The 15,950-nt window shown below is 51.4% G+C and overlaps 1 protein-coding gene across 3 annotated transcripts in view; it reads left to right on the top strand.

The window, feature by feature from the left end:
- SSH1 (slingshot protein phosphatase 1) overlaps positions 73 to 15,950 on the top strand; it is a 28,467-nt gene continuing 12,589 nt past the window's right edge. Inside the window, exons 1-5 of one of the 3 annotated variants that reach the window (XM_021413247.1) lie at positions 73 to 138; positions 2,913 to 2,953; positions 13,297 to 13,400; positions 14,794 to 14,858; positions 15,436 to 15,557. In XM_021413247.1, coding sequence (XP_021268922.1) covers positions 73 to 138; positions 2,913 to 2,953; positions 13,297 to 13,400; positions 14,794 to 14,858; positions 15,436 to 15,557 — 398 coding nt within the window. Of the gene's footprint in view, positions 139 to 165; positions 2,178 to 2,912; positions 2,954 to 10,766; positions 10,906 to 13,296; positions 13,401 to 14,793; positions 14,859 to 15,435; positions 15,558 to 15,950 lie in introns of those variants that run through there. The other 2 variants (XM_021413248.1, XM_021413249.1) reach the window with 2 other exon arrangements.

Genomic DNA, 15,950 nt, shown 5'->3' with positions numbered 1-15,950 from the left:
GGCGGGATGGAGGCGGCCGGAACCTTGCAGCCGCCGTTGTAGTCGGGCCCTTATCGCCGCGGTCCCCCCGTCATGGCGCTGGTCACGCTGCAGCGCTCGCCGACCCCCAGCGCCGCCTCCTCGGCCAGCACCAGCGAGGTGAGGCGGGGAAGGGAGGGCTGGGCCTCGGGCGAGGCCTCCGCAGGGCCCGGCCGGCTCGGGGGGTTCACCCCGCCCCGCTATGGGCCGGTTCTCGCTGCTGATTCCGCTGCCATCACCGCCGCCCCCCGCTGCCGCCTTCTGTACCCCCACCCGTCCCCTTCTCCCTTCTTTCTCTTTGGTGACCCCCAAAAAGCTGTTCCTCTCCCTCGCCCCCCCCCTTCTCCTCGCTGCCCTTGGCCCCGCAGGTGCGCAATCCTATTTGTCACCTGTCAGGGCCCGCTGGCCCCCGATTAGCTGCTCTCGGGGATGAGCTCCGTGTGGTGGTTGGGTCCTGGAGCTGGGGAACATGGGGATGGTGCTTGCACCCTTCAGAAGGAGCGTGTTGGGTGCTGGCATGGATCCTGCAGCTCAGAGCTGCAGAAGGGGACAAAGCAGTGTGGTCTGAAGAAGAAGAGGCTCAGGGGAGAGCAAGAGCTCATCGCTCCCTACAACTCCTGAAAGGAGCTTGTGGGGTGGGGGATCGGCCTCTGCTCCCAGGTAACAGCGATAGGATGAGAGGTGATGCATTGCATCAGGGGAGGGTCGGGTTGGATACTGGGTGAAACTGCTCTGAAAGAGGGGTGATGCACTGGCACAAGCTGCCCAGGCATGTGGTGGGATCACTGTCCCTGGAGGCATCCAAAGAACGTGGAGATTTAGCACTGGGAGATGTGGTCAGTGGGCATGGCAGGGGTGGGCTGATGCTGGACTTGGTGGTCTTACAGGTCTTTTTCAGCCTTCGTGATTCTATGAAAACCTGTTGACCATCTGATCTCCCCAAATGGCTACCACCAGGTGCAGCCAGTGCAGTCGGGCTGGGTTTAACTGGGAAGGAGAGTCCAGGTGGGCCGCTCCCTTCCTGCCCACACACACCTGGGTCAGGCCTCATGCTGTGCAGCTCGGTGCCCACCTCTGGTTTGTCAGTGGGGTAATCCTACTTCCCCCCAGTTTCCCACCAAACTTGCCTCCTGGTTGTGCTTTGGTGACTCTCAGGGGAGTCATTCCCTGTTCCATGTGAGTGCTCCCTCCTGGCATGCAGCCTCATAGAGCTACAAACCATCAGAATTCAGCCTGGTAGCCGATTTCAAAGGAAAAATCCCTCCAAAGAGTGTCTGATTTCTACTCCTTCTCCCAAGGATGGATTTGCAGGCTCTGCAGGGTTTTTAGCCTATGGTGAATAATTACTAGAAGATATATATTTTTTTAAATGGAAAATGATGACCAAATATTCTTGCTAATTGTGAGTAAGCTGCTGCAGCCTCTCCTAACTTCTCAGCCTGAAGGAATGCAGGAAATGGATGCTGCTGCCTGCACGAGGCTCGCTGTCGTAACACACCATAAATCCGTAGGGGTGATCCATCCGAGTAGTGATGGCATCATGATGTGTGTCCTGGCCGTGCTGCTTCCTCCATGCCCCTTGTGAGTAATGCCTTGGAACTTGGAGGGATGCTCTGCCCCGATGCTACCCGTGCTGTGCTCCTCTCTTCCATTGTTTCTTTTCTGCGGCAAGGAAAGCGGACTCGAAACCAAGTCAGCAGCTGCAAAAGCTGATCCCAGAGCGGCTCTAGGACCCGGCTCTGCTGCTGAACCTCAGTTGGGATTTCACAGCCCTGCTTGTTTAAAAAACGTCACTCTCCGACCCGTTGCTACGTGACTGACCCAAACAAACACAGCAGTGACCTCACCGGACCCCGCAGCCCTCCCAGGGCTGTGGGCAAGGGGCTCATGGTGCTGTGAGCGCTGTGACTCTGGCTCTGGCCACGCCATGTAAACAAACTAAAAATAGAGCTGGTATGCTTCCCTCCAGATCGCCGCCCGTTGTGGTTGTTTGAGATGGGATCTGTGCCTCTCTCTTCCTCCCCATGGCTGTACTTCAGTATCCAGGCCACGCGGTTGTGTGGTTCTTGCAGGCTGCGGACTCTGACCCCTGAGCCGTAATGGGAGGAGGATGCGGAACAGCCTGGTCCCTACGCACACACACTCAAAACTTTAAGCTTGTATGTTTGATGTGAAACTACTCGCTTATTTTTGGGTTGTACAAAGCCACCTGGAAATAAGTAACCCTTCCCAGGGCACTGTTTGATGTGGGTTTCAAGTGATGTTAGTAAATCACGAAATGTTCTCTGTGCACTGGTGCTAATGGGGAGACACAGACCTTCAGGAGAGCATGCTCTGAGTTATCCAGGTCTGAACGGTGGTTTCCTTGTCACAACACAATCCATAAGGTCCTGGGTCCCCAGCGTGTGGTTGCTTTGAGGGGATGCTGCTGGCCCTCATTCTGGTCATGCAGGAGCAAAGGAAAGGAATGATCTTTGAGCTTTTTCCTTCCAGGCAGCTCTGGACTCAATTAACCACAATTCTGTTTTCCTTTAGTGTGGAATTTGGTCCACAAGCTGGTGGGGAGGTGGAAACAGGCTGGGCCCTTCCCAGCACTCGCTCACACTCCTGTGTGTGCAAGGCAGGTCGGTGTGCTTCCGAGCGATGCACGCTGCAGGACCAGCTTGCAGGATTAGGGCCTAATAGCCTTAAAGCCCCCGTGAGCCCCTTTGTCAGAGGGCACGTATTGCCAGAGAGCCTCCTTTATCTCCAGCACTGCAAAAACACATGGGGCGCAACCACCCACTGTTGCTAGGATGGTTTTAAAGGACGTGTTCTTTTTCTTTTTTCTTTTGTTTGTCTTATGGAAACAACCAGCATGTAACTTTCTCTGTCTCCTTCTTTTTTCCCCTCAGCTGGAGGCTGGCAGTGATGAGGAGCGCAAATTAAATGTGAGGTAAGCAGAGCTGTGTGGCTCTAAGCATTGTTTCTGTTGCTGTTAATTGTCTGCCATGCACTGGGGTCCCGATCCCACCCAAAACTCTGGCTGTTCACTCCCCTTTCGTGGCCAGCCCTGCAGGAGCTCCGCACTGTGGACAGCCTTCACCTTATCAGCGTGGGCTTGAGATGAGGGCTTAATGAACTGAAAGCATAAAAGGGAGTTTGGTTTGTTCCTGATAGGAAGAAACTGGAATATTGCTCATCAGTTCTGATCACAACACTTAGCTGTTAGCACAGCAGCTCTTTTTGCTGCTGCTTTGGGCTGGAGCTTTGAGTAAGGAAAGGAGCAGAGCTCAGATCTTTCCTGGCTATTGAGCCATCCCATAAGGGAATTTTGCTTCTTGGATTCTGGGATTGTACTGAGCTGCTTTGCTCATACAAGGAGGAGGGGAAGGCTGAGATGCCCTGCTGGAAAAGGGCAAGGTGACACTGTGCAGACACGAGGAACAGTAACAGCACAGGTGGTTTGGTGGGACACCAACCTAATGGGGCTCTGAGTAATGATGTGGGTTGCTCACTCTAAAACCAGCTGCTGCAGACAGCTCTTAACCTCTAACCTGTAAACCACAATCCAAGAGATAAAATGCAAAAACACAGCAGTGCTTGTGCTTCTCGATACGACGTCCTACTTGAGATAAAAGCAAAGCCACAAATGCTGCTGCTTTGAGTCTGTTCTTGTTCTTTCCATTCCATTGCGTGGTTTGAGATGTGTTGTTGCAGTGATGTAAAACTTGGACTCCGGTGGCAGCTTTCTGCTGCAGCCTGGTGGTTCAGCTGCAACGAAGACAAAGCTGGCTGGGCTTGGATCCTGTGACACCCAGCAGGTTTGTGCAGCGTGTGGATGTTAGAGCACAAACGTGATTATCCACCAAGGGAAATTGGAGAGGAAGGCTGTTCCCTCATGGAGCAGGAGGTGATGTAACGTGGCTGCAGCTGATGTTAAAGCAAAGTTTAGTATTCCTGGTTTTCTTCCCAGCTTGATTGTGGGCTCATTACATAATGAAGTGCTTAAGCCAGGAGCCCACTGATGTCATGAGCAGCAACACATCCTTACTCCTTGTGCTTTTTTCTGTGTTATATTGAATAGTAGCAATCTGCCAATAGCAGGCTGATAGTTTTTGTTTATGCATGTGATATTTGTACTGAATGAGGAAACACAACTTTATTCCTTCTCATTACACGTCAACATGATGGCAAAGCACAGAGGGATGCTGGGAGGTGGCTGAGTGTGAGGGCCACCTTTGACTGAGCTCTTTGCAAGCCAGAAGTGTGCATCCATCTTTGACCAGAGTGATCCTGTGGGAATGGACAGCGTGAGGCTGAGCTTAAAATCTGAATGCTTTTCTGCACGTCGTTGAAAAGTGATGTTAAACTGAGATCCTGACAGCTTCCCCTTTCCTTCAGCCTCCTGGGGCTACTCCTCCCTACGTGGTTTTCAGGATAAGAATCTGGTAATCGGGTTGTGAAACAGAGCTAGAGAATGGGACAGCTCTTGTGCAAAGCCTTTGCTGTACTCGGGGAAACAGCACTGAGGACTGGTGGAAAATCTGAGGCACTGGTGCAGACACAGCTTTGGTGATCGATGTCACTCCTCTGTGCAGGGGCTGGGTGAATCCCACCCCCTCCTGCTGGAGCCGCTCTGGATCAATTCCCTGAGACTTTACCCGGTGCCCATGGGGTGGCAGAATTGCTCAACTTCATCGTGCTGCTTCTGCAGCAGCTGAGAGAACAGGTCCTCTGAAATAAGCCCAGGAGTGGGCTGGGATGGTTTTTGTGGATTTTAAATCCTGGAGCAGCCTGGCTGGAGTCTTGGGTGACAGTTGTGCTTTGTCACATCTGCCCTGAGCCCTGGGGTCAGTGGTCCAGCATGAGGCTTTGCAGACCTCAGAGGCCCTAATAGGTAAAAAAAGGAAGGGTTGCTGGAAAGAAGAGCCGAATCTGCTGCCAGCTCAAACTGGATTTCATGGATACAGGATGAATGTGCTCTTACTCAGTTACGGCATAACTTTTTCATCCACGTGCTGAACAGAAGATTTTCCTTCTGTCCAAAAAAACGTGAGGATTTTCATTCTAGGCTGCACGGTTGGATCTGGTGATGTGAGCTATCAGGCTTCTTCTCTCTGACACTTGGGGGAAGTGGTCTGTGTCCCAGATTCAGAACTGACCGCGCGTTTTACTTCTCTTTGCACTGAGCTCCTGTATGGTTTGTCGTTCCAAAATGCCTTTCTTTCTGTTTTCTCCCTGAAAAAGCTTCTGCCCTAAAACAAAGTGAAGGGATACGTTCAGCTTTTCCTTCAGATGTCACTGTCTGCATTTTCAGAGACATTACTGTGCTTAGGAGTCCTCCTTTTTTCTCACCTCCCAAAGGCATTTCAGCAGCATCACCTGCTGCAGTCCTCCTTCCCGAATGCTGCCCAGCCTTGGGATGCTGTGCCTTGATCCTTTTTTTTTCCCCCCTGCAGAGCACCTGCATGATCTTGAGAAATCTCAGGCAAGGCGAGGTTATGTCAAGCGCACAGGAGAGTGCGTTAGCTCCATTTCAGTGGGGGATTAGGTGGAGCCTGCAGGTTTATGAGCCCTAACCCCAAGCCTCTGCAGCCCAGCAGGAGGAGGATCACTGCAGGCAAGCTCCTTGCAGAGCATCGTCCTGCTGGCATGCACCGACTGCCTCGTTAGGAGGAGCTCGTTAGGTTAAATTCATTGCAGTGAAGCAGGCTTCTGCCTGGCGCTGTGGCCGCTTCGGTTAGGGAAACTCCGAGCCACGTGCTGCACGGGGAGGCTCTTATTGTGCTTTGTTGTATCATGGATTTTAATGCACGACAATTTTGTATTAATACTTCGGTCTTTAGCTTTTGTAGGGATTTCCGTGCACGCTCAGATGGCGGCAGCAGCGCGGCGTGGATGGCTCCGAATAGCTGTGCTTTGGTACTGGGGGGTATCCAGGGCTGGGGCAGCTGTCTGACAGTTGTTTGAAGGGAGATTTGGGGGCAGAAGCTGCTGACTTGGTGAACTGTTCAAAACAGGACGCTGAATCACATCCTGGCCGGGCTGCAGCATCCTGCCCTGGCGCGCTCCATACAATGGGGCGGCGAAGTGACGGGCTGCTGACCCACAGGGGCTTCTGGCCCGAGCTGTGGCCACGTGAGCCCGTGGGGAGATCACTGGGCCACGGCATGCTGCGCTGGTTTGTGGGGATGTCAAAGTGAGCTGGGGAAGCGTGCGCTCCTCTCCCACCTCTTTGGGATTTGGCCTTTCCAGGAAACTGTTGCAGACTTGACGTTGAGCAGCAGGGTGAGTTTCCTTGGATGCAGGCAGGGTGGCAGCAGGAGGCTGCGGTGATCAGACCGTGTAGGAATTGTGTATAAATCTTTCTCCTTTTTTTTTTTTTTTTCCCTTTTCCTCCCCTGAAACCTCAGCAGTTTGGCAAAAACCCTCTGGCCCTGTTATCAAAGGAACCGACTTCGTGCTGAACGCTTTTTTTTTCCTGTAAAGGCCAGTGTGGTTACTGTTTACTTAGGCACCAAAGAGCCGGGTCAGAAAAATATTTTGGTTCCAAATGCCTCCTGATTTTTAAATACCTTAATCTTTGATAATCAGCTGCCAAGATCTGCGAGTCAGGGATTTCTCATGCAAATCGGGCTGTGGCCAGCCTGACAAGTGCCCTCGGGAGGTTGTGGAGGATGTGAAATGGACAGGACACCTTCAGAGGCATGGCTTCGCTTCCAGTGAACAGCACTGAGGTTTTTGTTTCCCGAATGTTCGCGCAGCGCTCAGATCCCTGGCGTGGAAGCACTCTAATGGCACGCTGAGAAAGCAAAGTAAGGCAAGCGAAAGCCCAGCCTTGAGTGGATGGCTCACGGTACAAAGCGCATCCTCTGCTTGTGAGCGGGATCAGAAGGACCCCTCTGCAGAGCTTGCTTTGCCTCTCTGCCCCATGAAGAGAGCAGACAGAACACAAGGGCTGAGGGCTCCGCTCGGCCCCTGGGCACTCTTCTTCCGCTGCCAAAGCCACGCTGCTCACCCTTGTCCCTGGGGTTTGCTGGGTAAGGCAGCCTGCAGCAAACGCTAGAGGGGGTGCCTGTGTCGAGCCAGAACTTTTCCTGCCCTTCTTTTACCCTGCGTGATCCGTCAAGATTTATTTTATTTTATTTTGACGCGTTACCAATGTGTCAAGTACTCCCCGGTCTCCGCTGCCTTTTTTGGAGTCGTTCTGAAACGCAGCAGCGGAGCTGTTTTGTGGGTTGCTGTGCCACTGCTGCTTCCCATGCTGCTGGCTGTGTCCTGGCTGACCTTTGTTCGCTCCGCTTGGGAGCTGCGTTCTCCAGCCCTGGAACCATTCTTCACCTTCCTTTTCTTTTCCAGCAGTGCCGCTGGAGAGTTCCCACTTGTTCCTCGTCTCTGGGAAACGCTGTCAGTGGGTGAACTGGGGTGACTTAATGACACAGCTCATTGTTTTCATCCCTTAAGCTGACAGGGAGGAATGCGGGAGGATGGGGCCACGTGGAGCTCAGCTGGGGAATGGGATGGGGCTGGGGATGGGGCAGGAGCTGCTCCCGGAGCTGCCAGGCTGAGGGGCTCGTAGCATATCATAGAATGACTTGGGTTGGAAGAGGGCCTCACCTCCCTCATAGAATCATATCATAGAGTGGCTTAGGTTGGAAGAGCTGTGGCTGTAGCTTGGCAACAAGAACAGAACTGGTAGGAAAAAGAACAGAAGGGAACTGGTAGGAAAACACAGGGCTTTGGGGCTTGTTATTGCAAGGGAAGGGAGCCAGCATTTGGGGAATAAGCAGCTGCTGGATGGGCTGAGGTCTGTGGGGGGTTTGGCCCTACGGCTGTTACAGCAGTGACCTCATTTTCCAGTGGGAATCTCAGAAATGCCCGCTGTCATTTGAAGTGTTAGCTCCGAGCGTGCCGTGTAGCTGGGGATGCTGCAATCAGCCCCGTGCCTTTCCGAACTCCGCGATTCATGGGATGTGTAAAAAGGGTTTCATCTTTTTTTTTTTTTTTTTTTTTCCCCTTGTGAAACAGTCTCTATTTTATTTGGCCTTTCACCATCACGTACTAGGGATTCCTAGAATTTTCTCTCCCCAGGCTGTTGGGAGCTGTTCTGCTAACTCATTTTGCACAAGTCTCTGAAATGGGAGCGAGCTCACTGCTGTGTTCGCTTCCCTCTTCCTGCCCCTCTCTTGGGCAGGGCTCTGGCCGTTATCTGGGTCTTGCTGCGTGCCAGGATGGTGCTGGGATGGAGCTGGGCAGGGGCAGCACAAAGCCATGGAATGAGGACGGAGCTGCCGTGTCCCCTCCTGTCCCCGCTGTCCGCACGGAGCGGGGCCAAAGGCTGCGTGGGGCGAGCAGGAGTGGCTGGAAGCAGTCTATTTATCTTAGGAAATCAGCTTTTGTGGGCTCCATGATTGATTTCATTTTTCTTTTTCCTCTTTGTGCCGGAGGAGAGTTAGTATCTGGCGCTGTGAATGGCCTGCAGTGTCTCCAGCCCTTCTCAGCATACTTGTGCTGTGAATGTGGCCCACGCCTTTGGGCAAACAATGCGTGCTCAGACTCCGTGCGTCGCCGCAGCCCTAAAAACACAAGCCCTGCTGGGTCTTCTGCCCTCCTTACCATTCCTTGGATGGGGATGGGTGTGGGATGCCCTGGCCCCGTGGGGATGGGGATGAGCTCCGGGCTGTGCTGTGATTCGCAGCTGATGTTTTCGGTTCTGACATTTTGGGTTTCCTCTTGGAGCGCCTTGTCTGTTATTTGGTCAGCTCCGTGTCTTCAGCTGAGAGCGATGACTTCTTCTAACCCATCAGAGCCGCACCCTAACGTAGCCACAAATATGGAAAGGGCCTTCCTGCCTCACATTTTTTGGTAATAAAATACTATTTCAGAAGACAGACATTTCCCCAAGTTCCGCTGTAGGCAGCTGCCTCAGCTCGAGGGGCACCGGAGGGATTTTGGCAGAGCACTGCAGTCCCAAGCAGTGCAATGTCAGGAGGTGGTTAGATGCCTGCAGTTCCCACCCAGGTCAGTTGATCACCATATCACAGAGCTCTGCAGTAGCACTTCGTTGTAGGACAGCTTTTTCTGCATTGGGGTTGGGATTTTTCTTGCCCTGCTGCATGGAACGTGCAGCAGCCTGGAGGCCCCACGCAAGCTCAGCAATGCAGCTGCTGCTCATCTTCCTGCTCCTTCTCCCCTCAAATTTCAGTTTCTGTCAGATGTGTTCCTTTGCAGTGTAGCTGGTGTTATTTTGGTGTGACTGCCTTCTGGATGCTGTAGCCTGGAGGCATCCCTTGTCCCTGGAGAGCTCCAGCTCAGCCCGGATGGACTGGTGCCTTCCTTTGCCCTCCTGTCACTTGTGTGTGTTGCTGTGTTAACGAGGGAGAGGCTGAGAGACTTAATTTGACAAACATCTAGTGGCAGGAGAGCGTGGCGTGGCCCCGTGCCTAGCAAGGCTCCTTTGCAGAGCTTTGCAGGAGCACAGCACCCTGCAGGACGTGCAGCGTGGGCCCTGCTGAGGATGGAGGGTGACTGCAGACTGCTTGTTTGCCTTTGCAGACTCGGGGAGCAGTGTTTTGAAACGATGATGAGGCACTGCCTATTGTGTTCTGAAGCCACTTGAAACGTAATTGATGTGTGTTATGGCCACGTTCTTCTGGAGCTTTCCTGAAGGGGAAGAAATATTTCCTTTTAAAGCTGAGCAGCGTGGAGCCGGCGGACAGAGCAAGGAGCTGCGGAGCCAGGAGGTGCCATAGTCCAGAACCATCCTCACCTCGTAGAGCTCCAGGCACAGGAGGGCCTCTGTTTTATGGACAGCAAAGAAGTGCAGCTGTTCTGTCAGCACCCTCCTGCTGACACTCGGTGCTCCCAGGTGCCTGTAAGTGTAGGTTTTGCCCCCCTTAGGGGGCTGATGTGCTCCCACTGAGATCATTTGGTAAGGGGCTGCCCTGCAGCCCTCCTGGAGCACCCAGATGCCACGCCACCGCAAAACCCCTGGGCTCAGCGTTTCTTTGAGAGCCAAAAGGGGCTGCTGGAAAGCAGTGGTGCTGGTTGGGATTCCTGGGAGGGCATCCAGCAAATCGGTGGGTTGCGCTGTGTGTGCCAATGGGCAGGGCAAAAAAGGAACAGAAAGCTGCTTCTTCCTCCGGGGGGGCTGGAGCACCAGCATGCTGCTGTGGTGAAGGAATTAGTCAAGGGTCGGTAAGAAATAAGTCTCCTTTGAATTTGGTTATAGGCAGTCCCTGACAGAGGAGGAATTCCAAGCCACCTGAAAGAGGTTCTTGTTCAGCAGCGCATCGGTCACTGTGCAGTGCAGCGCACCGGGACGTGGCCGCACCGTAAGGGGGGGAAGTATCCTGATCTGTCTGCGATGCCTTTGCCACATAGACCTTCCATTACAGGGTTTTGATTGTAAAAACCAGTAAGGCATTGGGCAATATGGAATGTAAGCATCAACGCGATGCTTTTCACCTCGTCCTGCCCTGCATCGCTCTGTGAGCACGGGGAGGAAACAAACAGCTCGCACCAGTCTGTAGGAGGGAAGTGATTAGACGAGCTTCAGCTGTTTTTTTCCCCTCCTGAATGGCCTTCTTTCATCAGGATATGTTAGGACAAGTGCTTTTTCAAGCCAGGATATCAGTGGAAGACACAGTGTTCTGTAGAAGTCATCCAGTTCCTGGGTAGCATCAACAGATGCGATTGCTCTGCTCCGCACAGAATATACGATCGACCTTTTCTTTTCCTTCTTTTCTTATTCTTTTTTCTTTTTTTTTTTTTTTTGTATGGGTTTAGAAGCAAAAGGATGTGAGTTTTACGGCTAGTTATGAATCTTTTCGAATTTGCTGACTTCTGCCTGACTCTTGGGCCAGCACAATGCTTCTGCTGTTCAAAGAAAACCAGTCCAAATTAGTATGTATAAACCACTCGTCTTTATGCCTCTAACAAACGCTGCTTGCTAGGGCATTTAGCACTGCTGCTGGGGAGGGAGCTGGGGGTGCTCTGTAACGATGGGAGAAAAGCTGCAATTGGGATGTTTACTGGAACTGCAGGCTTTAAAAGTGTCGGAAGGCTGGGTTGGGATGTCGCCTCACGCCTTTTTCTCACTTGTATTTTGCTAGCTATTAGAGGATTTGTGTGGAGTGGCTGAGGGTGAAGTGTTCCTGGAGCAGAGTTAAGGGTCGGCGTTGGGTAACCTCGCCGTTTTGGTGCAGTGTTCCGGGAGAATTCACAGTGGCTTTTGTGCAGCACTGCGCCTGTGGCATCCCACAGCAGCTCGGGGGGAAACTGGGGTGCTGGGGAGCACGAGCTGGCTTATGAGGTCGGCGTGCAGATGGAGACGCAAGCATTTAAGCTAGAATACTTCAAGCTAGAGCAGACATCTTGCTCTCGGTCGCTTCTTCAGTTTTGCTTTTATTTGCTGTGCTGATAAAGACCCGGTGGCAAAACGTGCTCTGTGCAGGTCAACCTCTGCCTGCGGGCACTGTGCTCCCCCAGCACAGCTCTCTGACTGGGAACGTTCTGCCTTATTGTGAAGGTTTCCTGCCTGCAGTGAAGGAGAGCGTTAGGAGCTGCACATTATCTAACCGTTCCTTTCCTCTTGCTGCAAAACCAGGGGGGTATGCACGAGGCGGCGATCTAGTGAACATCCTATACGTTGTGTTGGTGTCATGGCTTTGGTGCTGCTTCTGTCTTTGTTTTTTTTTTAACGCTTTCTTGTTAGGTCAGGAGTGAGGAGGAAACAGGGCTCTTGTGGCTTTGCTTATGGGATGGACCAAGCACCCGCCCGCAGGGATTCTTGCTGTGGGTGGGTGCTGGTGGTGAGGGCTGCGGGGCTCACAGTGAGCCAGGGGTGAGTGCTGCGGGAGCAGAAATGGGGCAAGCTTTGTTCTAACTACAGTGCAGTTGTCCTGCCGACAGCTTATTGGCCTGAGATAGGGCTGAGGGAGCCTGGAGCTTGTGTGAAGATTTTAGGGTGCTCAGCTTTTTAGGATGGACTGAGGTCTCAAATTTAAACTCGATCCCGCTTTTCTAGGAGCTTTGTGCCTTGAAGAAGGCTGTAAATTCAGGCAGCTGACTGCAAACCTTGGCTCTGTCCTTGGAAGAGGGAAGACCTAACTTGGAGCAGGAGCTGGGAAGGCTTGAATTGATGGCTCTTTACCACATTGCTGGTGCTCTCTGGGGCCTTTGCCTCTGCCTAGCAGTGAGAGAGCACACAACAGACCAGCACTGGGAGCAGCAGCTGGGATCATTTGGGATCATTTCTGTATGGGATCATTTTCTGTAGCATAAGCAACTCTCATGCAGCCCAGACTCATAGTGGAGCTCTTATATTTAGTTGAGAGCAGTCAGTAATGAACTGTGATCTATGTTGGGAAGCACAGGACAGCAGAAAGTTGGGCTGTGTAGCAAGGAACGTCCCTTGTGATGCTCCCTGCCTGATGTTTGGAGTGGGGTAGGAAGTGCAAGGTGAGCAGTTACTGTGGCACCTAAAGTGTAGCTTGGGACACGTTCATTGCCAGCCCTGTGGGGAAATGCCAACTTTAGCACTTATATCCACGTCTATTTCTGAAATGCTCACAGTGTACAGTTGCAATTACAGGACCGTGTAATTAGGCTTGTGCTGCTCCTCGCTCTGACTGCTGCTTCTGATTGGCCTCCTCGTTAGCTGTGTCTCGTTTGTGTGTGCATACGCTGTGACCTCCCTTCTTATCAGCACTATTTCCCAGGACAGCTGTATCTCAGCAGAGCAGAGAAAGGCCTTTGCTGTTGTGTCTGTTGCTTTTTGCCCTGAAATTTCAGCGCACTTCATTCTCCTGTGATGTGCAGGTTTCACCTTCCCTCCCTGCCCCTGTAAATCTGTGATTTATAGCTGCGCGTTCTTGTTTTTGCATTCCAAAGAGATCTCAAGAACTGAAATTAATAGGGACTGATTGACTCAGGACCTGATCCGAAGTCATTTACAGGTCCAAGCCTGTAGGAATTCTTACCCTTTGCTGTTTTTAAGTTACAGAATTTGATAATCAAGTGATAAAGTCATTTCCAGTCCATGACAGCTCAGGCAAGTATCTCCTGCTATGGCCAAGCAATAAAATGCTGGTGGAAAATGACACAATTCTTCATGAATAATCCTGGAGCTGTGCCTTGCAAGTGGCAGAATCAACCTTTGGGAGCAGCTCCTTGTGGCAGATCCTGCTGTGTTTTAACAAGGAGAAGCCCTTCCTTCCCCAGATGCCCCGACCGGAGCACGCGTTTTCGCTGCTGTTTCCTTTGAGCTGACTTCCTGTGTCGTTTGTTTTCCAGCCTGAGCGAGAGCTTTTTCATGGTGAAAGGAGCAGCCCTCTTCTTGCAACAAGGAAACAGCTCCCAGGGCCAGCGAAGTCTCCAGCACCCTCACAAGCATGCAGGTATGGATTAAATCATGGCCTGACGCTCTCTTCCCTCTTTCTTCCCTGTTCCTCTCCCCCACACTGGCAGCCCCTAGCAGGTGTGGGCAGTGGTTGGCTCCTCTGTCTGTCACAGTGGGCCTTGTGCAACCCGCTGGGGAAAACCAGGTTTTCAGTCCTCTTGGTTTGGATGGGAAGGGGTGACAATTGTGTCTTCATTTACACTTTTGTCATTCTCTTGGAAGTGTAACTGGAGCAGGAATTCATTCTCTGCAGACATTGTGGCGTTCTGTAGCCAGGAAAGCCCTCTGAGCCAGAGTCTGTGCTGTATGTGCATCCCTGTCTTCTGCAGCCTCCGATGAAGAAATGTCACTTGTTTCTGCTTCAGTGGTTTGATCTTTGCCTTCTCCTTTGGCCTGTGGGGAGGAAAATGCAATGGGCTGAGTCGTGTGGCTCTAGCACCCCTTCTGTGGTTACTGAGCTCCAGATTCAGTGTGTCAGGGACGTTTCTCCTGAGTGCTCTCCCAGCCTTCCACAATCTGAAGCTTGGGACTTCATCTTTCATCTTGACAGCATCTTTCTTTTTATTTATTTATTTTTAACTACCTGTTGCTGGTTTTGTTCGATGCTACTTCTTAAAAGTGAGGAACGCTTTCAGTAGGATTTGAGTCTCTGGACGAACACCCATTTCTTAGCTCCTTACACCCCCTTTTCTGGTTTCAGGAAATCCCTTTTTCAGTTAACGGATCTAAATCTGGCCTGCAGACATTTCTCATGGTTTGAGAACAGCTTGTCCTTCCTCCAGGCACACTCCAGTGTTCCCAAATGGTGGGAGGAGAGTTGTGTGGTGCATGTCTGTAAGGACTGATAAGCCAACAGGGTTTAAGGAAGTTGGATCCCACTCATCCTGTAATTTTATGCCTTCTGTCATTGATGGTTTTGTAATAAGTGGTTAAGGGGCAAGAAGAAATAAGCTTATCAGGGCATTTTGAGTGCAGAAGCATGTGGGAAAGGCACAGTGTGGTACTGTGTGCCTGCTGCTTAGTAAACACTCCAAGCACAAAGAGGCTGTTTGAATGCCAAGCATGGCTTTGGGTTTCTTCAATTGTCAGCAACTTCATATACCCAGCAAACATCCTACGGAAGGAATTTTATCTTTTATGGAAAGCTATGAGTGCGTTACCAAGTTATTAGATGTGAACTTGGTTGGTTTTCTTGTAGATTCTTTGTTCCTTTTGCTCGCTTACACCGAACAGGAATGTACCCACCACTCTGGAGTAGTTGCATGAGCAGTCCTTTATTTGATGCAGAAGGGATGCATCACCTGAATAGAGCATCTCCTGCAGCCCTTCCTCCTCAGGAGTTGCTTAGATTCAGATGACCTGTTCTGATGGTTTCTGTGCTCTCACTGCAGGTGATTTGCCTCAGCACCTCCAGGTGATGATCAACCTCCTTCGCTGTGAGGATAGAATCAAACTGGTAAGAACAGGTGCATCTTCCTGCCCTTCTTTCTGGTGGAGGTATTTGAACCAGGTCTCTGCAGGGACACGGAAAGCATTGGCGAATCCAGGTTTTCATGGTTAGCTTCAGTCCCATGGTGTTTCCCTGTGTGCTCCTTTGAGGCTGATCCTTACATCCAGGTTACGAATTGGGTCCTTGTTAATTATCCCCTCTAGAATGGCTAGATAGAATGTTTCAGTGAAGGCTTATCAGCGTGGAAGAACCCTCTGAGCCTCTCCAGCTCAGTGCACAACCAATACTTTTACCAGCTTTCGAATTGAACATCTTCAGAGGAAATCTTCAGATTGTGTTTGGTAACACTTCTCCAGTGTGGGACAGGTCATCTGGACTGCTCGCATTTCTTCTCCTCTCCTGATTCCAAGTCAAACTGGCAACTGGCCTTGCTTGGAAGAGAGACTCTCTCTCCAAGTGTCTTTCATACTGCGGCTAAATAAAGCTTTTGGGCACAGTTGCACCTGAAAAACATTAGTCAGCAATGGAAGTAAAGATTATCCAAAGGCTGTTTTGCAGAGCTTGATGTCTTTTTTTTTTCTAGGCTGTCCGTTTGGAAAGCGTGTGGACAGACAGAGTCCGGTACATGGTGGTTGTGTACAGCAACGGGCGACAGGACACAGAAGAGAATATTTTGCTGGGTGTGGATTTTTCCAGCAAGGAGAGGTATGTCTAGGGCAAGGCTGGGCTTGGAAATCAGGGCGGCTGGATTCTCTGGAAAGCCCGTCAACAACTGTCCCCAAGCAGTTAATTTTCATGTCCTCTAGCAAGAGAGGAGCCATAGCTGTTAATTCTTCCGACTGTTCTGAGAGTGCCTTTTGTTCCAGAAAACTTTTGGTCTCCTTTGATTCTCTGGGCTCTCAGTGCAGCTGTGGGCAAAGCATTCACTTGTAATCCATCTTGGGGGCTGTGGTATCTACCTCATCTGTGGTAGCTTGCTGTCTCCTCATGACAAAATGCTTCTGTGGAAGCGTTTGCTAAACTGGAACTTATTTGCTCCATCAGACTTCAAGTCTGTTTGTGGCATGATGCAATGGAGCTGTTTCAGGTAGGTTAGTT

The sequence above is a fragment of the Numida meleagris genome, chromosome 14, assembly GCF_002078875.1.
Source record: "Numida meleagris isolate 19003 breed g44 Domestic line chromosome 14, NumMel1.0, whole genome shotgun sequence".
Lineage (NCBI taxonomy): Eukaryota > Metazoa > Chordata > Aves > Galliformes > Numididae > Numida > Numida meleagris.
Note: the sequence above shows the minus strand (reverse complement) of the source record. Positions and strands in the feature narration are given on the sequence as shown.